Source organism: Choloepus didactylus, chromosome 4 (assembly GCF_015220235.1).
Source record: "Choloepus didactylus isolate mChoDid1 chromosome 4, mChoDid1.pri, whole genome shotgun sequence".
Taxonomy (NCBI): Eukaryota; Metazoa; Chordata; class Mammalia; order Pilosa; family Megalonychidae; genus Choloepus; species Choloepus didactylus.
In genome coordinates, this window is record NC_051310.1 from 51,750,741 (window position 1) to 51,777,706 (window position 26,966).

Here is a 26,966-nt window from a genome sequence, read left to right on the forward strand (position 1 = left end):
ATAATCCCATTCAAATATGGAAACTCCCTAATATTTTTGTATACTTCCTATATATGGTTTATAACAAAAGGTTAGTAGCTTTTATATTCCTACCTAGAGTTAGCAAAATCCGTCTGACAACACCAATCTTCATGAGCCTTGTTTGCTTCTCTAAGAATACTGTCACAGTTTGCACATCCTTTGGATAGAAAGGGTTTCGGATAATTCCAAAGATAAAGACACTTTGAATTTCTCCAAGTATCCACAGTATTATAAGTAATATCATCAAAATATAGCCAACAATTGCCTGTGGACTGCTTTTGGAAATCTGTGAGAAACCAGCAAAGTAATGCAGCAAACTAGCCTCTAAGAGAGCCAAAACTAATATAATGATGTAGAAAAGACATTCCTTCCATGTAAACTGTTTTTCTGAATGACTTGATAAAGCATTAGATTTGGTTCCAACTCTATGTCTGGTCACATTGTGTTTGAAGACAAAAGCCATCTCACTTAGGTTAAGACTCAGTAAGAACCCAAGTCCAGTCATGAAAAGAACCACACCAACAGTGCTGGGAATGAAATATGATGTGAAAGATGTTCCAGCAGAAATGATGAACATCACTAATAACCTGCAGAGGAAAAACAAGCAAAGACATACGCTTGAAAAGAAAATGTTAAGAATACGTTTATGCTACATATAACTTTAATATTTAAAAAAATTACCGTAGGTGCGTTGACATGGGTGAGCCTCCAAGGCCAAACTCTAAAACTTGTTCCATCGCCCATAAGAAAAATGCATCTGGTGGGGGTAAAGTACCCAGTGCCCAGAGAAAGGGTAAAAATATAAATAAGATATGTAAAATCTGATTCATTTGTTCCAGAGCTGGTATATTTACCATAAACCTATAAGAAAAAGAAAACATTTAAATCATACAAAATAATATATACAAGAAGATCTTTCCAAGAAAAACAGAATAACAGAATAGCACATACAACTACCCCCCACCCCCAACTCCAACTCCTCATAACAATAGGACTACTTACAGAAAGATCCTAGTCTCAACTTACAAAAGATCAACACATATAAACTGGGGCTGTTGTCCTTCCTCTCTTCCAGCAACTACCCAAACTCAACTGTGTAAAAGCTTGGCATTTAGACAATATGTGGGTTCAAATGTGGAAAGAAGGAAGAAGTAATTAAAAACCATCACTGAATAATAATAAAATTGAATTTAGGGATTTGTAAAACTGAACAACTGAGCCCAGGGCAAAAATATTTCTCTCCTAAATGTCTAAATTACACTGACTGAAATTCTACCAATGATTCTTTAATTTTAAATTTAAAATCCCAAGTAACTGGGAAAACTAAAGACTTGCTGACATTCACACATTTATAGTTAGAAAAGGGAGAAAGCTCTTCTCTTCTTCCTACTTTCCCCTGTACTGCCCTGTTCCTAGACCCCAGAATTTGGTCAGTATAGTTAACACCAGAAGTCAACATTAGGTTATAAATTTTTCCCTAGGATGCCTTGGAATTTTACCAGCACTTATAATATTGTTTCTCTCCTGTGTGAGCAGTGGCATGGATTTGAGAACACAAATTTATACAATACAATCCCCTCATAAATTAGGGACTGCCTCTATCTTAAGTAGAAAAACTGGTAATTGGGATAGCACTTACAATTTAAACATAATTTAATGAATACTTTAAGGCAAAGAAGAATGAAAATTATGAAAATGGTGCTGATAATTTGGAGTAAGGCCAATCAAACACCCTGTCTGGAAACGAAAAAGGTCAGATTACTCACGGAGTTCCAACAAAATTTTCAAAAGAAAAGAATAAATATCAAAACTTATACCATAATAGTTCTTGAATACCTAAGCTATTGTGAATCAAAGCCAACCTTTGCAATAATTACCCACTTAAGTGTACGCTGACAGCCCAGAAGCAAATGTATAGCAACTATGGATACAATAATAGCATAACGTGTTTGTTTACACAGATACCAGGATAACACCAGCTAATGCACTCTGCCTCAGGATGTGTCCTTCAAATTTGTACAGGCAGAGAAGTAACGAATACAAGGTTAACAACGTGATGCTAAATTAGCTGACAATATTTTCTGTTGTGCAGTTTTAAAATCAAATTCATTTAGTTTTGAGAAGAAAACATTCCAGTAATGAAAAAAGAAAATCAACCCACATATAATAAGCCACAGAAGGTCAAGGAAAACACGCAGATTTGTATACTATTCTTTTATTGAAAGACACATCTCCTGCTAACATATTCAAGGATAGGACAGTCTGTGTAAAAATAATGTTTACACAGGAAGCATTTTACCTAAATTTGATTTTATCTCCAAATCTCTGTTTGTATAGTAAATAATCAGCAATGGCAGGGAAAAGTATAAACAAGGATATCAGAAATAAATATAGGCACATGTAATTGTAGTAATCAAACATTGTGACTTCTTCTGTGGGGTAAGACTTGTCCCAAATCAATAAACATTGTGGCTAATCACTTAATATGGAAAAACATTTAAATGCTAATGTTTTTGGTAATGTAAAAGATGTTTTCTAGATTAAAAAAAATCTTATCCTTCAAGAAAAAAAACTTTTCTTTGAACCTAACAACTATAAAAATATTTCAAATTCTGCACACTCACCAAGATCCATACACTAAGAAAAAAGATGTTCTTTATAGTAGCTAAGCATACCATTCACTCAAGTGATTCCTGAGGGTCTATAAGCTAAGCATTGTAGGCTTATTGTTTGTCTTTGATAAAAATGCACAAGAAAATGTTTAAAATTATTAATACACAACTGTACTGGGAAGAATAAAGAACAGGGAAAAAGATTACTACACTGTGGGGCTTTGACCTCTTTAGCTTTCTTTCAGATTCTATGAAACAAAACTAAGACAGTTTGATAAATCTGACAACAGTCCAAATTTGAAAGCCATATTCGTTTAAAGAGTGCATGCAATCATTTGTCTGTAGTGTAATAGTACTGTATAAAAAGTACCTCAATTTTTTATTATTTTGTTAATCATGAGCTAAAATTTTCTAAAAGCAAAGTAGCAGGTAATTCTTCTGCACAAATATGTCATTTTTTTCTTTAAAAATAGATTTGGGGGCTGCCTTTGTCTTTTCTCTTAATTGTAGCTGAAAGAAATCTCTGCAATTATCAGACTTTAAATATTAAAATTATATATTAATTCCAACTAGAAAAACATTTTGGCACTTTTTGATTTAGGAATGAGTAAAGCAGTAAGTATGGAAAATCAAGGTAACTGAATCATAAATTAACTATCAGATGTTTGGACATTAACGATTCTAGAACATCAGTTTAATGCAAAGATGCATTATATCAGGTATATAATTTCTGATTTCAGAATGGCAAAGTAAGATAGTAACTCAAGAGTTTGTATTATAAAACTAATAATCTTATAAACAAATAACCTTTTAAAGGAGGTCAAATTAAACACTCATTGGACTCAATTTTGCTGCTAAATTTTCAAAATAAAGCCTTCAGTTGTAATATATTTTATAGTCAGTAAATGACAGTGGTACTAGGAAAACAATTATAAATCAAGAACCTATAAATTCTCCCCTTGCATATCTGACTTAGCGAAAAATTATGTGAGTATTATAGTATCCTCTGTTCCAAACAGCAATACAATTAGAATAGATTAAGAGTTATGGAATAGCAAACAGACACCCAAGAATAGCTCATTTTCAGTACACAAAGTTGCTAAATATTTTAAATGCCTATATGATTCTACCTGGACACTAACCTGGGAAAGAGAAACCTGCAATCTATAGAAACAGAGAAAGAAAAAATGTCAGCTTTAGAAAAAGGCAAGCAAAAAGTGTTACCAATCAACTTTAAAAACAATTTTGTTAAATGCTATTGTCTGTTTCTCTTCTGTAAAAAACTGATTAAAAATCAATATTCCTTCCTAAATTATTACTATAACAAAATTAGAAATGTTATTCTAGTCATTTTAAATTTACTCAATCTGCACATATTTATGTGCAAAAATTTTAAATTCTTAATCCCCCACCTCCACCCCGCAATGGGAAAGTTCCCTATCTTTTCACAGGTTTTAGCCAGGCTATCTTACAAAGTCAACGCTCCTTATTTGAAGTGAAACATAGTGTTAAAAAATTGCTTAATTATCTTGAAAAGAGTTTTTTTTTAACTTTCCAATAAGTTTATAAATGCTTCAGTATGAAAGTTTAAGAGAGTAGTCATCAAAATAAAAGATTAATCATCAAAATAACCTATTATTCAATGGCTTAGTCTTGTTCATTTTTAATCCACAGATTCATATTTGTGATACTAAGGACAGCTCTCTTACTATATATACTTAAAACAAAGCAAGTTGTAAACTATTCAACAGCTTCTTACCTGTGTGTTAGGTCCACGGAGACAAAAAAAAAAATATAAAGAGGCCTCATAAGCGGAGTGATTTCATAAGTATCCTGAGTTTGGAAAGTTGCAGTCTCTGTAGCTGTGTTTACAATTAATGAATATTCTCCTATACATAATGTCATCCATCCAAAGAAAAATAGTAGCACAGTGCCTCCCAAATTGCCATACAGCAAGGTTATTCTGTTTGGAAGTAGGTACCATGTTCCAAGACCACACAATAACCCAGCAAGAACACAATGAAAGACCATATTGGCTATATATTTCTTGCCAGGAATCAGAAATTTGATAGTCTCAACACCAGCACAACTTGTAAATTCATGCTCATCCTCTTCTGCTAAGATATCTGTGGTTAGTATCCTTTCTACTGTCACTGATTTGTTTCTGGCATATAAACTTGTGAACTGGATGACAAATGCAGTGAGAAGCATTAGTCCACCTGAAAGTGCTGCAGCATAATAGTCTTCCAGGATGCCTAACTGGTACAGAAGTGTTCCTGTTCCACCTAAAACCCATGGCATCAGAAAAAGGATAATTTGATTAACATATATGTAAGAAGGGGCACAATAGCCTAATTTGAGTCGAGGGCCTCCAAGAACCGTCTGTGGAAAACGCTTCAGAAAGAAGTCCTGTTTGTAATCATTCAGCAGAGGCACATCTGGACTCATCCTTGTCATTCAGGATTATTCTGAAAGTCACATCCTTTTCAGTAACACAGCAGTCTCTAAGAAAAAGCAAAAAAGTCACTATTTGAAGATGTCAGACTTAAAATAAAAACCCCTCAAAACCCACATTTCTATTTTATCTCCTCAGCTAGACTGTTAGTTCCTTCCAGGACAAGATTAGTAACTTTACTTCTCTGGCTCCTCCCAGTGCCTGACACATACTTGGCACTAAACAAACACTTGCTAAGTTGTTTTTTGTTTAACTTTTTATTTTGAAATAATTTCAAACTTACAACAGTTGTAAAAACAATACAAAACCCATTCAGAGAACTCCAACATAGTTAAGCTGTTTTTCATTTGGAAAAAACAAAACAAAACAAAAAACCTCATTTTTCATTTATCTGGAACTTAATCTTTGGAATTCAATCTTAAGTTAACTCTCATTTTTAGATTTTGAGGTCAAAGGAGAGTTCAAAAGCCAGTGCTCTCCTCTCAACTCAAGTATGGCAGTGGTTTAACCGGTTATTTCCTAGTGAGGTTTTTTTGTTTGTTTGTTTTTAAAAACTCTCCTCTATTCTAAGAGTCAGCAATTTTTTTCTGTAAAAAGACAAATGGTAAATATTTTAGGCATTTGTGGACCATATGGTTTCTGTTACAACAACTGAACTCTACTATTGGAGCACAAAAGTAGCAGAGACAATACATATATAAATGACTGAGAATGGCTGTGTTCCCATAAAATGCTACAGTATTTACCAAAACAGGTGATGGACCACATTTGACTCTAAAAACAAGGGTATTCTCTATAAAAGGAAAAGACTGGAAACAGAAATAGAAATACTAAATGCTATTTATGATGAGTAATAATTATAGTATACTTATGACTTTATGATAATTTAAAAAATCAAGTCCTGTTAAAATCAGTATTTCAAAGATCCATACACCAGTTGGCAGCTCAGCATGTAGTGAGAACAGTGAACTAGAAATCAAAAGACTCTAGGTGCCAGAGCAGATGCTTATTACCATGAGCAAGCCATTAAGCCATTTTTCAGACTCTCTTTTGTCAGTTTCCAGAATATCAGAATTGGGAAACATGAAACAGTAATAGGACTTAAACATGCTTTAGTCTAAACTATTTTCCTTCAAGGGCCACAAAAATCTAAGTATCAAATAACATGGATTCTCTTCTCCTATCTTTCAGCTTTCTCGTTTCCTGGGATATATTCAGCAGTTTATTCTGAAAAACAGTTGCTGACACAAGATCAGCTAGCAAAGTATTACCTCAGTGGATCATATGTTGAGCTAGAAAAAAATTAAATTTAAAACCATCTTAAAACAGCTTTTCTTTCAGTAAGTTTAAAATAGTCTTTCTCCAGTCATTTCTACCCAGCCAACAGTTATAAGGCCTGGAGAGAGCTTTTGGGCATCATGAAAGGTTTTGGGGTCACCTTTAAGAATTATTACCTGACAGCACCTCTTTGTTACACTATTAGGAACATTTTTAAACTGTACATACCTATCTTCTCATATCTTCTAGACTTGGTCTTAGTTCTACACAGAACAAATCACAGTTTTTACTCATATGACAGCCCTGCAAGTACCCACAAAATAATAGAATCACAGGGCCAAATGGAACCATTGGGGACTTATGGCACAGTCTCAGGGAATGAAAAGATTGCCTCGCTCCCCTCTCTATGAAGTTATCTCCAAATTGATGTCAGGCTCAGTGTCCTGTATTCTGATATGACTGCCCTGTAAAGTCGTAAGTTTAAGTAAGGTCATAACCCTGTGGGTATGGTAAACACTTCTGATTTCGATTATCATTGTCATTTCAGACATGAAAATGAACTTGGATGGCTAGCCTGGGCTTTAAAGAGCCTGAATGTGCCTGAAATTTTCCCAGGGAATTAGTTTAAGCTGGCCATCCTGCTCTATTGAGATAAGCCAGAACAAGGTGGGGTGGTTCACTAGAAAATGATGTGACTAACTGAAGACGCCTTACAAACCAGATTATCTAGCTATATGTTACCATCCATATTCATATCCCTTTTAGTACTTCTGAGTCTTTTGTAAATAGTTTAAATGTTCTCATCTATTTACTGGAATATTCTGTAGTCATATTCCAAACAGTGGGATATTCTCAAGAAGATCGGAAGTTGATATAGAAACATGCAAAGGGTCCACAATATACTAAAAAGTAGAACAAGGTGCTGATTCCTAAGAGAGAGAGAGAAAGAAACAAATCCGTAATCTTAGTCAGCTTTCAAGACTATCTAATCCTTTGTCAAAATTCTGCAGAGCACCTTAGCCTAGCTATGTCTCTGTTCTCTATATACCAAAAGCATTGCTGGTCTATACTACTCACTTGTAATATGTATTAGCATAGGGCATATCTTGTAGTAATTTACTGTATTTTTTCATCCTTTACATGTTATCTTTACATACGTATTTCTTTTCTCTACTAATAGTAAAGCATTTGTAGGTAGATGCCAAATCTTGAGATTCTTCTGATTTCTCATAATATTTAGCAAAATACCTTGATATGGAGAGGTATGTAATACATTTATGGCATAGCTTAAATAAGATGCTTAATTGGAAAACATGAGATATAGTGATTTTAAATAAAGTTGGGAGTATCTGCTATTTGAAAACTTGTTCCTGCATTCCTTGACTCCCCCCAAACAATAAATCTATAAATTCCTTATTCACAGTTTTAACAATTTTAGAAACTATCTTCATTTATTTTTATTATTATTTTATGGGATAATAACAGCATCTATTGATGATGTTATTTGTGCAGGGAAGATTCTGCTCAGAGCAGTATATCCTAAGGCAACATAGGAGCAAGATGGGCCTGAGGAAGAAATGTGGCTGCGTTTCTCTTGTGGAGAAGCAGTTGGAGAATTTTAAGACATTAGAAGTCCAATTTTAATTTGCTCCCTGTCCTATGCTCTTTCATCACCAGGAAAGGAAGAGCTAGTTCATACTGAGAGAGAAGAGCAGAGAGAACAGCAGGAGCTGACTCCTTGAGGCAGGAGCAAACAAGCATTCAGTGAGAGAAGACCAAGAAGTACCAAGAGAATATGAATTCCCTCAAGCCTCAAAAATACGAGAAATGACACTGGGATGGTGATTTGAGTAAAAGAAAGGCTGAAGAACCCAGGATTACTTGTCCCATAGACTGTTTCCCGAAAAGGAGTATGTGGTAAAAGAAGTTTGATATATTGCGTATCAGACTGTCAACCTGAAGAGTCCATGCCTATTAGCAAACTAAAGCTTCGAGACATCTTTGAAGTTAAAAACACCACCACAGAGGGACATCATCAACATGACCACATGAGACATCCCCTGAAAAAAAAACCTCCCCAGGGATTCAGCAAATAAAAGGATAAATCCAACTTGCTTAAAACTCTGGAGGACAGTAGAGACTAGAGGACTCCACAAATGCTGAAGTGAAGAAAAAGAAAAACATCAGGTAGGAAATTGCCATCCTGAATGCCAGTCCCTCTCCCTCCCCCTCAGACCCATCCAGCTCAGAGAGTGGCCTGGATCCCTCCCTCCCACTGTGGTCACAGACTATAGGGGTACTCGCAGCATATTAGAACCCCACAAATATCCAGGCATCAGGTCCCAAGTCCACAGAGACCCAGGGCAGAACACAAGCCTCTTGGGAACGTGGCATAAATAATGCACACACACCCCCTCCCCGGGAGGTGGTGGTGAAGAGAAGCCATGGCTGGTGTGCCGGTTTGAATGTATTGTGTCCCCCAAATGCCATTGTCTTTGTAGTTTTGTGGGGCAGACGTCCTGGTGATGGTTGGATTTGCTTGGAATGTGCCCCACCCAGCTGTGGGAGATGATTCTGATGAGATGTTCCCATGGAGGTGTGGCCCTGCCCATTCAGGGTGGGCCTTGATCGGTGGAGCTATATAAATGAGCTGACTCAAAGAGAGGGAACGGAGTGCAGTTGTGAGTGACATTTTGAAGAGGAGCAAGCTTGCTAGAGAGGAATGTCCTGGGAGAAAGCCATTTTGAAACCAGAACTTTGGAGCAGATGCCAGCCACATGCCTTCCCAGCTAAAAGAGGACGCTATTTGCCATCCTCCAGTGAAGGTACCCGATTACTGATGTGTTACCTTGGACACTTTATGGCCTTAAGACTGTAACTGTGTAGCCAAATAAACCCCCTTTTTATAAAAGCCCATCCATCTCTGGTGTTTTGCATTCCACAGCATTAGCAAACTAGAACAGCTGGCAAGTGGTGTACTCACTCAATCCAGTTTCTGTTGGCTCGACCACCTGAAAGCTAAATGGGTTTTACTGGAACAAACCACCTTTCTGCATTGACTCCATCTGGCTTACCTGGTTGGGATATGCTAACAGGGAAGAAACTGGAGGCAGAGAAGACTCAGAGTGAGAGACAGAAAAAAGGGAGGGTTAAATTGAACTGCTGCAAGACAGGAGGGTCATAGAGCTGAAAAATACAAGGAAAACAGGGCACCAAGTGAGGGAAAGAATCTAAACCAATCACAGGAGTTGGGCAGAAAAGCCTGCAAAGAAACAGATCAAGATACGCAGAGAAGGAACAGAGGAGCCCAAGCAAGAGAGAAACTGACCTTCAGAGTAAACTCATCAGAATAATCAGATGCATAGACATTAGCAAAAAATTACAAGCCATGCTAAGAAACAGGAAGATATGGCCAGCCAAAGGAACAAATTAAAACTCTGGAGGAGACACAGAACTTGAAATAATCAAAGATGTTCAAACAAATTTCCTAAATCAATTCAAGGAGATGAAGGAAAATATGCACAACGAGATAAAGGATATTAAGAAGACACTGTATGAGCATAAAGAAGAATTTGAAGGTATAAAAAGACACATGACAGAATTGATGAGAATAAGGCACAATGGAAGAGATTAAAATACACTAGAGGCCTCCAACAGCAGATATGAGCAGGCAGAAAAAAGAATCAGCGAACTAGAAGACAGAACAATCGAAATCTTAGAGACAGAAGAACAAATAGAAAAGAGAATGGAAAATACTGAGCAAGATCCCAGGGACTTGTATGACAGCATGAAGCATACGCACATATGCATCATGGGTGTCCCAGATAGACAAAAGAAGGCAAAAGTGACAGAAAGAACATTTAAGGAAATAATGGCTGAAAATTTCCTAATTCTCCTGAAAGACTTAAACATACATGTCCAAGAAGCACAATATAAGCCAATCAGATTAAATCCTAATAGACTTACTCCAGGACACACACTAATCAGAATGTCAAATGCCACAGATAGAGAATCCTGAAAGCAGCAATAGAAAAGTGATTCATTACATACAAGGGAACTTGCAATATTACTAAGTTCCAAGTTCTCATCAGAAACCATGGGGGAGAAGAGGAAGTGGGGGGATAATATACTTTAGACAATGAGAAACTGCCAGCCAAGAATTCTTTATCTGGCAAAACCAATGAGGGGGTGGCTTATGCTTCCGGTGGCTCACACTTGAAGCTCAACAGTCACCATGGAGCTGTTGGGGGAGTATATCGGGCACTACAGGCAGTGGCAGTGGCTGCGGGTGTCCTGTGAGGCACGGGGTGACACTGACCCTTTCCGGGGCTTGTTGTTGGGTGTGGCCCAGATAAGGGAGCAAGCGGCTGAGCTCCCTGGCTCCTGATACAGAGGGAAGCACAGGACCAGGTGGCCGCAGCTAGAGACGGGGCCCTGGATGGTGGTGATGAAGATAATGAAGACAGTGGAAATAACAGTGATAACAGAACTAACTCAGATGGACCATCTGCAAAACGGCCCAAACCACCTTAACAATAGCTTTTATGAAATTTAAACTAAAAGACTGCTACTGTATTCTAATTATCACATAGTGACGTTTCAGGATGACTTATGCACTAATTTGAAAAAGCATCAGTTTTGTTCCCCTGGGACAATTTTGTCAAAGAAAAAAACTATCTTCTGTTTCCAGCAAAAGATATAACAAATGTTTAGGAATAAATCTATTTTTTTAAGTGAGAAATTTCAGACCATGGATATGAAAGAGGACATTTCAATATAATGTATCGAGTCCTCTGATTTGGCAACTGGATTTTTATCAGTTTTCTACTTTTAAAATAACTATTGCATTAAAATGTGTGATGTCTGTATCTTTTTAGCTTCTGTTATAAAAAGAACATATAATGATTCATGGGTGGTAACATTTCAAACAACTAACATGAGTGAGTGGTGAAAACTGGGTATTAAATATTAAGAATGGTAGTTCTCTAAATAGAAATACTAAAGAGAAAGGAGAGCCCTTGAAAAGGACCCAAGGAAACCTTGAGTCTATACTCAGACCCAATATACAGAGAGTCAAAGATCACTCAACAAATACACACTAATTGATTTAATTTGTACCTTAAGAGAGCTAGTTGGAGTCTATTTCTAAGCTGTGACTGTTATACGTATAAATAGAAATATAAGGCCTTAAGTAAATACTGTGTTGACTATAACTTAGATATTTTCTTTCCTTCTGTAGCCATACTTTGATTTTGATTAACAGAGGTCCACTAAATCCTTTTAAAATATAAACTCCTAAAAAATGTGTGTATGCATGTATATTCCTTTTCTGCTTGTCAATCCAACTAAGGCATTCTGGTTTACTTTACTATGCACCTTACCCAATCAATTTAGACGGTTAATATGCAAATGAATGCAAAGAAATCAAGTAACACATACCTAATGAAATACAAATAGTCATGGAATTTTAGAATTGAAAGTAACCTTAAAAATTATATGATTTATATCAGAAATAAACTGAATCTCACAACAGGTGTTTGCCCAGAGCTACACAGCTACCATCGGCAGAGCTAGGTTACATATATAGCCTTTTGTTTTTTTCTTTTCCTTAAGCTGATTAAAGGTTGGATAAATCATTCACCCACTTTTGTGAATCACTTTTATTATGAAATAATTTCAAAGACAGTACTTTCCCAGTTACACATTCTGAAATATATAGCTTACAAAGTAAAGGAACAAAGTACACATCTTTTCATATCCTTAAAGTATTGTTTAACTTGGAAAAGCAGCCCTCCATAAAGTACTCTTAGGTAATCAAAACAATACCAACTAGAAAAAAATATTTTCTATAAATGGTCAGTAATTATTTTATTAACAAATTAAACATAAACTAGATAGTATAGAGGTTTAATTTGTGATAATGTGTCTAATTCTGGAACTACAGAATTAAAATAGATCATACTTTAAAATGTAAAAAGAAAAAATGAGGGGGAGTTTAAAACATTGACAGATAAAGAGAAACAGAGAATTCATCAGTAAGGTACCTGCCCTACATGAAATAATAAAGGGAGTTCTGCAAGCTGAAATAAAAGACAGGAGAGAGAGGTTTGGCACAGAGTGTAGAAAGGAAGATTATCAATAAGGGTAACTAAAAGGGTAAAAAGAAACAAAAAGAAGGTATGATATATAACATTCAAAGAATAGAATGGTTGAAGTAAGTAACACTTTTAGAATAATGATGCTGAATGTTAATGGATTAAACTCCCCAACCAAAAGATGCAGATTGGCAGAATGGAAACAAGTATGATCCAATTACATGCTATCTACAAGAGACTCACCTTAGACCTAAAGACACAAATAGATTGCAAGTGAAAGGTTAGAAAAAGATATTCCACGGAAACAGTAACCAACAAAGAGATGGGGTAGCCATACCAGGATCAGACATTTTAGACTTCAAACGCAAAAATGTTGTGAGAGACAAGGAAGGATATTATAAAAGAGGCAATCCACCAAGAAGAAATAACAATCATAAATATTTAAGGACCTAACAATGGTGCCCAAAAATTCATGAAGCAAACAGTGGCAAAATAGAAGGGAGAAATAGATACTTCTACCATAATAGTTGGAGACTTCAATAGATCTCATCAGTAGACAGAACATCAAGATGGAAGATCAATAAGGAAACAGAGAACTTTAATACTATGATAAATGTACTAGACCTAAATGACTTATACAGAACACTGCAACCCAAAACAGCAGGATATACATTCTTCTCAAGGGCTCATGGATCATTCCCCAGGAATGGCCAAACCTTGGGTCACAAAACAAGTCTCAATAGATTTTAAAAGACTGAATTTATACAAAGCACCTCCTCTGAGCATAATGGAATGAAGCTGGAAATCAGTAACAGGCAGAGAATCTGAAAAATCATTAATATATGGAAGTTAAACAACACATTCTTAAACAATCAGTGAGTCAAAGACAAAATTGCAAGAGAAATTAGAAAATACCCCAAGACAAATGAAAATGAGAATACAACATATCAAAACTTATGGAGTGCAGCAAAGGCAGTGCTGCGAAAGAAATTTATAGCCTTAAACATCTACATTAAAAAGAAACAGCTAAAATCAAAGACCTAACTGCACACCTGGAGAAACTAGAAACAGAACAGCAAATTAATCCCAAAGCAAGCAGAAGGAATGAAATAACAAAGATTAGAGCAGAAAAAAATGAAACAAACAAACAAAAAAACAATAGAGCCAACTAACAAAACCAAAAGTTGGTTCTTTGAAAAGAATGATAAAATTGACAACCCCTTAGCTAGACTGACAAAGGAAAAAAGAGAGACCATGTAAGTTTAAAAAGAAATCAGAAATGAAAGGGAGACATTACTACTGATCCAACAGAAATAAAAAGGATCATAAGAGGATACTATGAACAACCGTATGCCAACAAAGTAGACAATATAGATGAAATAGACAAATTACTAGAAACACACAAACAACCTACAATGACTCCAGAGGAAATAGGAAATTTCAACAGACCAACTACAAGAAAAGAGATTGAAACAGTCATCAAAATCCTCCTGTGCTGGTTTGGAGCTGTCATGTACCCCAGAAAAATATCATGTTCTTTTAATCCATTCTCATGGGGTGTTCCGGTTTGCTAATGCTGCCATTATGCAAAACACCAGAAATGGATTGGCTTTTATAAAACGGGTTTATTTGGTTACAAAGTTACATTCTGAAGGCCATGAAAATGTTCAAATTAAAGCATCAACACAAGTTTACCTTCATCGAAGGAAGGCCAGTGGCGTCCCGAAAACCTCTGTTAGCTGGGAAGGCATGTGGCTGGCATCTGCTTGCTCCCAGGTTGTGTTTCAAGTGGCATTCTCCAAAATGTTAGTGTCAGCTTTCAACGGCCATCTTCAAAATGTCTCTCTAAGCTGCAGCAGCTCTGAGGTCCTTCTGTTTTTGAGCTTTTATAATGCTCCACTAAACTAATCAAGACCCATGCTGAATAGGCAGGGTCACACCTCCATGGGAATAATCTAATCAAAGGTTTTACCCACAGTTGGGTGGGTCACATCTCCATGGAAACAGCCTAATCCACAGATTCCAACCTAATCAACACTAATATGTCGGCCCCCAAAAGACTGTATTAAAGAACATGGCATTTTGGGGGACATAATACATCCAAACCAGCACATGGGGGCAGACCTATTATTGGTGGGACCTTTTGGTTACGCTATTTCAAATGAGATGTGACCCAGCCCATTCAAGACGGGTCTTAATCTTTTCCTGGGGTCCTTTGTGAAGAGGATAAAAGACAGTAAAAACACTGACAGAGTTCAGAGACAGAGAAACACCCAAAGACATTTGGAGGCAGCCATTGAAACCAGAGCCCAGGAGAAAAGGACCAGTAGACAATGCCATGTGCCTTCGCATAAAGAACCCCAGATGCCAGCAGCCTTTCTTCCAAGAAGATATCTTCCTCTTTTTTTTTTTTTTAATATTCAGGGAACTTTATTTTTTTAAAGGACAAATCAAATAAGATACAGTTTTCATTTACCCAAACATGCATAATCCACTCTTAACATAAAATGTACTCAATTGGTAAATTACACATGAAATACAAAGGGAATGCAATTTTACATATGTAAAACGATCACATCTATACCAATTTAACAGTCAAATTAATCAAAACATTCTACTTTAAAAAAAAAAACCCAAGTTTTAAAGTCAGTTATCTATAGCAAACCAAGGGAAATTCAGAGATATGGAATGGTTTAACTCAAAGCAAAAATTAAGGCACCTGCTATGAATTTAGAGCAGTAACTTTCATTTTAAATTTATAAAATAGATTTATTTAACCAAGACACCTGTTTCAAAGAAGGAACCAAATATAGGGGTTGATTTGCTGGCTGAGAAAGGCAGGTAACAATGTGGTTAAAAACCTGCTGGCCCAAAGTCAGCTGATTCCTGTTCCTTCATTTGGAGTAGCTCAGCTAACCATAGTAGTCAAGGTCCTTAACTACTACTCTCCTTTTTTCCCATACTCGGGGTTATCAGAAACTCTGAGGTTCACACTGTTTATAGACTAGGTTGCACTTTTCCCTTCTGTTCCTCTTAACTGTTTAAGAGAGATATCCTGAGACTATTAACAAAGCACACAGAACCAGCTTTTTTTCCAATTCATTAATAGACACCTCAGCCTTTTTTTTCACCAAATAGCCAATACTTGCAGTTTTTCAACAGTACTAGAAAACCCAAAAGCTGCCTTACCACCCTCACCCCATTAGTAAAAAGGAAATTTGATTAAAACCTGTAAAATCATACAACAAAGGAAGACTAAAGACTGATCCTTATCCTTAAGTCTAATTTCAGATGTCACCCTAGTCTGATGTATCCAGTAACTAACAGCATTTCAATCATAAATCCAGTAAAAGCATTTCTAGACTAAGTGTAACTTTCAGTTTAGTTGATGTGCCTGTTTGATATTAAAAGTGCTAGTAACATGCTAAGATGTCTTATGGTATATTGGGCTCAATAGCATGTCCGGATGAGGCTTCCACCTTTAGTAGTATTTTTTTCCTTAAATTTTGTCTAGCATAGTAAACCCCTCTGACATATTAAAATAATTCTAGTGAAATCAATGCTGAATAAACAACCTTCCATGACTTGGCTCCACAGTAGCTTTTACTGAAACTGCAATGACCAAGTTATAAAATGCTCATTTTTTTTTTTTTATGGCATCTTAGGTTACTATATTCACTCATGCAAAATCCAAGGTACTATAATAGCAAGACTATTGTTAAAATAGATGTTGTGGCTATAAACATCTCCCTTCATATTAGGCATTTAGAAGCTTCTTAAAATTTTTCAGGTGCTAAAGGTGGTAGTAAAACTAGGCTGTGTAGTTGTACCATTTATAAGCACCTTATTACAGGTTAGTTACTTGACCCTGTATGGGAATGTGCTTTCAATTCAAGAGATAGTAATAAAGTGCCTACCTTTATAAAAACCATAGATTCCAAATTTTAAATTAAGCTAAGTACATTGACACACTAGGGTTAACAAAATCTAGGCCCTGTCTACAGATTTGATCTAATTATCTATCCTGCATACTGTTTTAAACAATCACATAGAAAAACTTACTCCTTACTAACTGAATAAGCTTAATGACCAAATTTTATTGCTTTATTCATGTGGTGCTTTTGCAAGGCACTGTGGTATGGACTAGGAAACTCGGAATGACTGGTGAAGAAACCTTGGATTGACACATGAAGGATGATATGAAAAGTCATTCTGAGGCAGGACGCTTTACTGAATTGTTTTTAACCAGGATATCAAACATCAGGAATGAGTTCAAGTTAAAATTCACAGGAGACTGGAAACACGTTAAGGTCAGTCACTTCACATGCCCATCCTGATACTTTGAATAATCTGGAAAACTACAGAGCTGCTAACAACTAGGGTCCTACAGATGCCTTCTCTTCGGGGGCATTTCTCGAGGTCTTGGCGACGATGCCGCGATGGGTGATATTCTTGCTGTGCTTCTCGTTGGCCATATGAATCCGCTGACTGGCGACCATCTTCATGGCACCACCACTAGACCCGGCCACCCCTTAGACTCGCTCCCTTGCCTTCCTTCGGACCGCTGCGAGGCTTGGCTCGTAGGGCCCGCGCCGCCTGAGAGAGGGGGCTCTCAGGAGGGGTGCGAGCTCCGGCCGCTGGGCCTGGGCGCGGTGTGTGCAGGGGTTGAGCGCTAGGCGGGCGCAGGTCGTCAATTGACTGTTGCCACCAGACCGACAGGCGCGCCAATGTAACAGAGCAGGCAACCCCGCCATTCTCCCGCCGCCATCGCTGCTCGGGCAGTCGCCAAGAGTGTGGGCTAAAGAGGAAGTAAGCTCAATGCAACAACCGTGTGGTTATCTTCCTCTTGATGCCTTAATTTGAACATTTTCATGGCCTTAGAACTGTAAATTTGTAACCTAATAAATCCCAATTGAAAAAGTCAACCCATTTCTCGTATACTACATTCCCGCAGCTTTTGCAAACCAAAACACCTCCCCACAAGAAGAGTCAAGAACCAGATGGCTTCATAGGTGAACTCTACCAATCATTCCATGAAGAATTAATACCGATACAGCTCAAACTCTTCCAAAAAGAGTTTAAAGAGGCAGGTACACTAACTCATTCTGTGACGTCAATATCACCTTAATAACAAAGCCAAATAAAGATACTAAGAGAAAAGAACATTATAGACCAATTTCTCTAATGAATATAGATGCAAAAATCCTCAAAAAAATACTTCCAAATAGAATCCAACAGAACATTAGAAGAATTATACACCAGAATCAAGTGGGTTTTATCCCAGGTATGCAAGGGAGGTTCAATACAAGAAAATCAACTAATGTAATACGCCACATTAAGAAAACAAAGGGGAAAAAACCACATGATCATCTCCATGATGCAGAAAAGGCATACTACAAAATCCAGTTTCCTTTCTTGATAAAAACACTTAGAAAAATCACAAATAGATGGAAACTTCCTCAACATTATAAAGGGCATATATGAAAAACCCACAGCTGACATTTTACTCAATGGTGAAAAACTGTAAGCTTTCCCTTTAAGATGTGGAACAAGACAAAGGATGCCCACTGTCACCAGTATTATTCAAAATTATGCTAGAGGTTCTAGCTAGAGCAATTAGGCAAGAAAACGAAATAAAGTCACCAAATTGGAAAGGAAGCACTAAAGCTTTCACTATTTGCAGATGACATAATCCTATACATGAAAGCCCCGAAAATTCTAAAACAAAGCTACTAGAGCTAATAAAAGAAGTCAGCAAAGTGGCAGGATACAAGATCAACACAAAAAAATCAGTAGTGTCTCTATATACCAGTAAAGAGCAATCTGAGAAGAAAATCAAGAAAAAATCCCATTTAAAATAGCAACTCAAAGAATCAAATATCTTGAAATAAATTTAACCAAGGATGTAAAGGGCTTATATACAGAAAACAACCAAACATTGCTAAAGAAATCAAAGAAGGCCTAAATAAATGGAAGGACTTTCCATGTTCATGGATTGAAAGAGTAGATGTCATTAAGATGTTAACACTACTGAAATTAACAGATTCGATACAATCCCAATCAAAATTCCAAAAGCCTGCTTTACGGAAATGGAAAAGTCAATTATCAAATTTATTTGGAAGGGTAAAGGAACCTGAATAGCCAAAAACATCTTGAAAAAGAAAAGCGAAGTTGGAGGACTCACACTTTCTAACTGTAAAGCTTATTACAAAGCTACAGTGGTCAAAACAACATGGTAATGGCAGAAGGATAGATACATTGACTAATGGAATAGAAGTCAGAATTCACAGACAGACCCTCACATCCATGGCCAGTTGTTATCTGACAAGGCTACCATGTCCACTCACCTGGGAAAAAATATTCTCGTCAACAAATGGTGCTGAGAGAACTGGAAACCCATACGCAAAAGAATGAAAGAGTAACCTTATCTCACACCATATACAAAAGTTAAAATTGATCAAAGACCTACTTATAAGAACTAGTACTATAAAACTCCTAGAAGAAAATGTAGGGAGATATCCTAAAATCTTGTGTTAGGCAATGGTTTCTTAGGTTTTATACCCAAAGCACAAGCAGCAAAAGAAAAAAATAGGTAAATTGCACTACCTCAAAATTAAAAAAAAACTTCTGTTCTTCAAGGGACTTGTCAGAAAATGAAGACAACCTATACAATGGAAGAAAATATTTAGAAATTTGATAAGGGTTTAATTTATCCAGACTATATAAGGAAATTCTACAACTCAACAATAAAAAGACAAACAACTCAATTAAAAAATGGGCAAAAGGCTTCAACAGACATTTTTCAAAAGAAATACAAATGGCTAAAAAGCACTTGAAAAGATGTTCAACATCACTAGCTATTAGCGAAATGCAAATCAAAACCACAATGAGATATCATTTTATACCCAGCAGACTGGCCATATTAAAAAAGAAAAAAAAAAAAAAAAAACAAAAAACTACAAGTGATGGAGAGGATAGGAAGAAACAGGGACTCTTATTCACTGCTAGTGGGAATCTAAAATGGCACAGCTGCTGTGGAAGACAGTTTGGCAGTTCCTCAGAAAGCTAAGTATAGATTTGCCGTATGATCCAGCAATCCTGCTAGTAAGGACATACCCAGAAGAACTCAAAACAGGTAGTCAAACAAACATTTGCACACTGATGTTCATAGTGGCATTATTCACAATTGCCAAAATATGGAAGCAACCCAAGTGTTCTAGTTTGCTAATGCTGCAGAATGCAAAACACCAGAGATGGATTGGCTTTTATAAAAAGGGGGTTTATCTGGCTACACAGTTACAGTCTTAAGGCCGTAAAGTGTCCAAGGTAACACATCAGTAATTGGGTACCTTCACTAGAGGATGGCCAATGGCATCCGGAAAACCTCTGTTAGCTGGGAAGGCACGTGGCTGGCGTCTGCTCCAAAGTTCTGGTTTCAAAATGGCTTTGTCCCAGGACGTTCCTTTCTAGCAAGCTTGCTCCTCTTCAAAACATCACTCACAGCTGCACTGAATTCCTTCTCTTTGAGTCAGCTCATTTATATGGCTCCACTGATCCAGGCCCACCCTGAATGGGTGGGGCCATGTCTCCATGGGAATATCTCATCAGAGTCATCACCCACAGCTGGGTGGGGCAAATTTCAAGCAAATCTAATCAGCACCAAAACGTCTGCCCCACAAGACTACATCAAAGAATATGGCTTTTTCTGGGGGACATAATACATTCAAACCGGCACACCAAGTGTCCATCAACTGATGAATGGAAAAACAAAATATGGTATATACATACAGTGGAATATTATTCAGCTCTAAAAAGAATGAAGTCCTGATGCATGCGACAACATGGATGAACACTGAAGATATTATGTTGGGTAAAATAAGGTGGACATAAAAGGACAAATATTGCATGCTCTCATCGTAATGATCTAATTATAATAAGCAAGCTCATAGAGTTAGAATCAAGAACATAAGTACCAGGAGAAAGACCAGGGTTAGAGAACAGAGAGTTGATGCTCAGCTTGTGCAGAATTTGTTTGGGTTGACTGTCAAGGTCTGAAAATGGATGGTGGTGATGGTAGCGCATTATTGTGAGTATAATCAACAGCACGGAACTATTTAGGTGAAGTGGTTAAAAGAGGAAACTTTAGGATGTATACATTACTTAGAATAAAAATTAGAAGATAAGACATAGGATTGTATAGCATAGTGAACCACAGAGTAGATATTGGACTATAGTTAACAGTACAAGTTTAAAAATGTTCTTTCAGAAGTTATAACAAATGTATGATACTAATACAAGGTGGTAATAATAGAGTGGTACATGGGGAAAAAGTACACCTAATGTAAATAATGGAGGATAGATAGAACTAATTTAATAATCTTTCTAACGTAACAAAGGTAATAACTGCTGTTAAAAAAAAATAGTACAATTACAAAAAAACGTGCTATCAACAATAGTAACAAATGTTCCACACCAATGCAAGGTGTTGATTTTGGGGTGGTGTATGGGAATCCTGTTTTGTATGCCTGTATGTTTTGCAAACTCACAACTTCCCTGATTAAAACAAAACAAAAAAATCGCCACCACAAACCTGCTTAAAACGTGTTGTTTGAGTACATTTGACCATTAGATATCATATTCCATGAAATATCTATTATTCCATTATTTTTAATAACAGTCCATGTAAACAGTTTTTATGGAAACTACTTTGAGAAATATTGACCTGGGCTTTGATCAGGACCTTGAAGATTTAGTGAAGCCAAGGAGAACTGAAAGGATATACAAGACAAGAAGGAATGTCATGAACAAAGATATGCAAGGAAAAAACGACAAGGTAAACTTGATATCTAGCAAGTGTATCAGATTACTGAAAGACTGATTTTTTTTCTAATATGTTAAGGAAGAAAATTACATTATGTGTACAGGAAATTTATTGAGAAACTATAAAGAAAAAATATGATAAACTCACATTATTTCACTTTTAATGTTAATTACAGATACTTGAATATTTTTAAAATATTTTCTTTGTAGGAAGCAATATAGAGAAATCTTCTAAATGCTAAATTGGATTACTGGCACAGAAAATGAAATCAGAATAATTATAACTTACTCCCTGAGTGAGAATTTGGCATACACTTCTGAAAGCCTATTAATTCCCAGATAGACAGAGACATTTATACATGTTTGCTACCTCCAACATGTTAAAATGAAAAATGGCTCAAGACTTAAAAAAAAAGAAAAGAAAAAAAAAAGCTGTGAAAAGAGAGCTCATGGGATAAAGATGGCATCACAACACAGATTCAGGCCATATGTTTTCTTCATCTGCTACTCCGAGATTGGGCCAATAATGTATCCATAGAAATGCGGCTTTATTTGGAATTTGAGTCATGTTTCTTATGGATTACTCATAAGCATGGGAAATAGAAATCAATTTGACAGTATCTGGGGAAGGAATTCTTAGTTACCAAACATTAACTCAGCAGTCATGCATGTGGCAGTTTTTTGGAATTATACTATATAGTTCTTTAGGTTCAGTAAAAAGAATTCCTAGAAATGGAAGGCTTAGAAACTGCATGATTTTGTTTAGCAGAGGCTACAGTTTAAAAAATCTATCATACTATTTTTATTGGTGGTTGATTTTATTCTTCAAATCAGCAAATATTTACTGAATACTTCTATGCTCAAGGCATTGTACCTCAATTGTATTTTTGTTGTACTTTCAGGGAATTTACTTTTCTTCTAATATGTCTGCTGAATTTTATTAGATATTGGCACTCATCATTTTAATTTCTAAGAGCTCTTAATCTCTGAATTTCCCTATTTATAGCATTCTACTATTATTTTGTGAATATGTTCTATTTATCAAGATATTCATTATATGAATGTATGCCTGTGTGTGCATGTGTAGATAAATGCAGCTTAAATTTTTTTTTTGTAAATTGTCAATCCTTTGCCTATTTTTCTAATGGAGTGATCACTTTTTATATATGATGGATATTAATTCTTTGATGTATGTTACAACCCCCCCCCCCCGTATATTAATTTTCTTTTGAAACACTTGTTGGAAGATACTGGTGGGGATTAAAGGTTACATTTTGATAAATGTTAGCATAGGCCAAATGTGTTATCCTTTATTTTATACAGGAAGAACTAAATGATATGGTACTACTTTCCACAAATTTAAGCTTTTGAGTTACTTTTTAGTGCCTACAATGTGCCAGGTGATGGTAATAGGGTTGGTCTCTGACCCAAAGGCAGTTACAATCAGGTAAGGTAAACATCATTTTCCTTTCAAATAACTGTTACTGGTAGAATCAACTCTGGAATTATTTAAGTTTTCATTATCAGGAGAAGCAACAAGAAAGTTACTTTAGAGATAACCTTAAATTATTAAACAAAATTAAACATGTGAAGAAAAAACAATTCTGGCTTATGTTCAAAAATGACTACATGAACTCTGTCAGTAAATTAAGGTAGTGAAGACCTAGTGAACAGACTATACTTACACATATCCCTAAAAAATGTTTTACAAAATTTGAAAGGTAATATGCTAAAGTTTTACTTTTCCAAGCATCACTACCTTTACTAATTTGGAAAATAGAAAACTTTATGCCCAAAAAGAACCAAGCTGGCCCACCCCAATTACTCAAAAGCATGATAAAAATCACCTCTTACTGCCAGAGCAGTTTCAAAAAGTATGCACTTTTTTTTTTTTTTTTTTTAATAGGCAACTGTTGGTACCAATGAGAATCCAGAGATGAAAAGACACCACTGCCCTATAATTCCAAAAATACTCTATGGGATCTTAACTGAACACCATGCCATAGACAAACAGCCAAATTCTTGAAGAGGCTTTGAAAGCCATTTAGTGCTTAAACAAATGAAACACATTTCATGCTTTTGTTTACAAATCATGTGGGAAGCACCCTCCTCTTCTAGACAAATGAAAGAAAATCTACCCAAGTACCCAAAAAGAAAGTCTTAAAATAAAGTAACATTAACAATGCTTTGGATCTACAAAATGGTATTTATTCTAATTGAGGACTTTTGAGGGTATTTGAATCTAAGGGTTTTCTGTAAATTCACAGGAATTGGTTTGTACAGGAAATTTTAAAAATGGAAGCTTTTGGCCTGCATGAAGGCACTGGGGCCTAGGATTCCCTGAGAAGGGATTAAGGAAGACAAGGGTGAAAGTGTCTAAAACAAAAGGTCCTCCCCATGAGGAAAGTAAAAAGACAACCCACAAAACAGGAGAAAATATTTGCAAAGCATGTATCTGATAAGGGACTTGTACTAGAATATATAAAGAATGCTTACAACTCAATAATGAAAAAACAAATAACAATTTAAAAATGGACAAAAGATCTGAATAAATATTTCCCCAAAGATGATATACAAGTGGCAAAGAAGCACACTAAGAGGTGTTCAACATCATTACTCATTAAGGAAATGCAAATTAAAACCTAAATGAGACACAACTTCATATCACTAAGATAGCTAAAATAACAAGAAGGAAAAAAACAGACAATAACAAGTGTTGATGAGGGTTGGGAGAAACTAGAATGCTCATAGACTTCTGGTGGGAATGTAAAATGGTGTAGCTGCTTTGGGAAACAGTCTGGCAATTCCTCAGAAGGTTAAAAATAGTTACCATATAACCCAGCAATTCCACTGTTAGGTATAAATAACCAAGAGAAATGAAAACCTATGTCCACACAAAAACTTGTACACATATCTTCATAATGGCATTATTCATAAAGCTAAAAAGAGAAAACAACCCAATGTCCATCAAGCAATGGATAAATGAGGTATATTCATACAGTGTAGTAATACTCAACCATAAAAAGGAATTAAGTGCTGATACATGGATGAACCTTAAACACATGCTAAGTGAAAGAAGCCTGTCATGAAAAGCTGTGTGTTGTATGATTCCACTTACATGAAATGTCCAAAATAAGCAACTCTTTACGGAAAGAAAACAAATTAGATTAGTTGCCTAGGACTGGTGGGCATGAGAATGGAGGATAGGGGTGACTGCTAAAGGGTACTGGGTTTCTTTTTGGGGCGATGAAATGTTCTAAAATTAATTGTGGTGGTGATTACATAATTCCATGACTATAATAAAACCCACTGAATTGTACACTTTAAGTGGGTGAATTGTGTGGTATGTCAATTATATTTCAGCAAAGCAGAAGAAAGGAAGAAAGGGAGAGAGGGAAAGAAAGAAAAGATCCTTGACCTGGTATTGTTTTTTGTAGCAGTTAATAACCAGTAGATAGATCTTGAAGTAGAAAATTTAGGGGTAGTCAATAAGTGGCCCAAACAGTTAAATTACTAAAATAGCAATATTTAAGCTTGGATTCCAGCTCTGGATTCTATGATAAGGTTTGGTGTTTGGGATGCGGGGTTGGGGGGAGACGGTGGATAATATAATCCACAGAGGAAAAGAGATGGCCTTTGCCCTAATTGCAGGAATGATTTAATGATGAAACAAAATCACCTATTATTACACAGCAGAACAATGAAAAAATGACTGGTCCTGAGCAGATAATTCAGAAGCACGACAAATCACTTTGAATAGGAAAGGATTTGTGGTGAAGAGGGAGCAGTTCAGCGAGGAAGGAGCTATGTTCAGAAGGCCATGCATTGGCCAGTTTGGAGCAAAACGGATTTAGCTGGAGTTAGGAAAAAATATAGGGACATAGCTAAGGGACATAGTTTGTAAACTTTATTGAGGTAACGGGACCACCCCTGAATCAGGGGATACAAATGCCATTTTCTTTGTTATATGGGTCTTAGAAACACAATGCTGCAACTTAACGGACTAAAGGAAAAGTTAAAATCAGACTGGATTAATACCTCATAGCTACTGAATTCATTTTACGACTTTAAAAGTACAATAACCGCAGTTAGAAGTTTCATAACGAAAAATGAAAAATCTGTTTCTGCAAAAACTTGGCTCTGCACAGGTTTGGGAATTAAGTATGCGAAGAAGTCCCCAGGTGGGTGCGGGAGATCGAACATACCTCGACTCACCCCAGGGAAAAGGCGATGCAAAGGCATCCCGGGGACTGCATTTTTGCAAGTAGAGCCGGGGTGGGCGCTCCCGCCGGGAGGCTAGCTGTGGAACGAACGCGGCTGAAGAGAAACTGCAGCGGTCCAGCAACCAGCACAAGCAGCTCCAGTCCCAGCCCGCACCCCGTTTCCAAAACTAACGTCAACTCCGGCTGGAGTCACCCGGGACTGAGGAGTGCGCACGCGCTCGGGGGAAGGGCGGGGCCGAACTCCTGGTTAGCTCCGCCCCTCGGTCCTCTCGTTTTGAGGCGGCCCTTATCGTACATCGGCCCCCGCGTCCCAACCAGGTCGTCACTCCGAGGCGGGGAGCGGGAGAGGAAGCGTGGTTAGCTCGCCTTGGGCGTGGGCTAACGTTCGCCTGGCCGCTGAAGTCTCCCGGGCTCTTACTCCGTGCGGGGCCCAGAAGCAGCAGCAGCGGCTAAAGGACACAGCGCCAGCCTTGAACTTTCACCCGCGTTCCGCTCCTACGGGAGCGGTGCGTCATTGCCGTGGTGACGCACGTTCCTCCGCCGGACTGGACTCCCGAACGGGAAGACGTGAGGTCGCCATTTTGCGAACATCTTGTTGCTGGAGTTCAGATCGAGTTGTTTTACTACCTACTCAGGAGTGTAATGTAGTTAAATCACCAGCCGCTTAGGCTATCACGACTTCCATTAACGACATCCACATTCTGGCCTGTATTGAGTAACACACTGTCGCAGCCCAAGAGGGCTTGGCCAATCAAAAGACCAAAAAGGACACTGAACATTTTCTGAAACGTGAACTTTATTCAGGGCCTACTTACAGGGAGGCAGAAATCGAAGGGCCTTCCTCTTTGCCTGGCGGGTATAGCATTCAGCAGGGAAGTTGACCTCGCAATCAAGCTAACCGATCAAGCTGGTTTTAAGGGCTTTCTAGACAAAGACATTCTCGTGATCGATTGTTGTGCAAGAAGGGACAGGTTGTTTTTTGGGGGATTACAATGTGATTGATAACATCTAAGGGGGCTCCGAAAGGAGGTAAGCTGTAGATTAACTCTTGATGTATGAGGTCTGGTTTCCATAGTACATAGTCCAGCTGCATATTTTCAGAACACAGAAGTGGTAGATTATCAACTGGCCTAGGTCACAGAGTCTGCTGAATGCCAAATCTCACAGGCCCCAAGTTAGGCCAGTGGCTCTTACACACACTGCATGTAATAAATGCATTTAATGATACTTCATACAGCTTATCGACTTGGAAGATTCGGAATTTCATATGCATGCCTGTGGTCTCTAATGCATTTTTCTTTCACGAGTGGATTTGTGGCTGCATTTTTAAACACAAAGAATATACATGACCCTCATTGAAACATGTTACTAGGGTATCTGTTCACCAATAAAATAAGTCCACCTACCTGTGTTCCAATAGCAAAAAAAAGTCGTCACAGATTGTTAATAAGTGTAGTATTAA

General features: G+C 37.1%; 1 protein-coding gene and 2 pseudogenes across 3 annotated transcripts in view; 1 reads left to right on the forward strand and 2 right to left on the reverse strand.

The window, feature by feature from the left end:
- The window catches only part of PCNX4 (pecanex 4), a 56,402-nt gene extending 30,420 nt beyond the window's left edge, over positions 1–25,982 (reverse strand). Inside the window, exons 1-4 of one of the 3 annotated variants that reach the window (XM_037832598.1) lie at positions 25,497–25,982; positions 4,393–5,137; positions 703–882; positions 94–608 (exon numbers count right to left, since the gene is read on the reverse strand). In XM_037832598.1, the coding sequence (XP_037688526.1) occupies positions 94–608; positions 703–882; positions 4,393–5,090 (1,393 nt within the window). In that variant the 5' untranslated portion in view covers positions 5,091–5,137; positions 25,497–25,982. Of the gene's footprint in view, positions 1–93; positions 609–702; positions 883–4,392; positions 5,138–25,486 lie in introns of all 3 variants that reach the window. The other 2 variants (XM_037832597.1, XM_037832599.1) reach the window with 2 other exon arrangements.
- On the forward strand, positions 10,601–10,899 carry LOC119531395 (annotated as a pseudogene).
- Positions 16,782–17,087, reverse strand: LOC119531396 (annotated as a pseudogene).
- Positions 25,983–26,966: the final 984 nt, after the last annotated feature.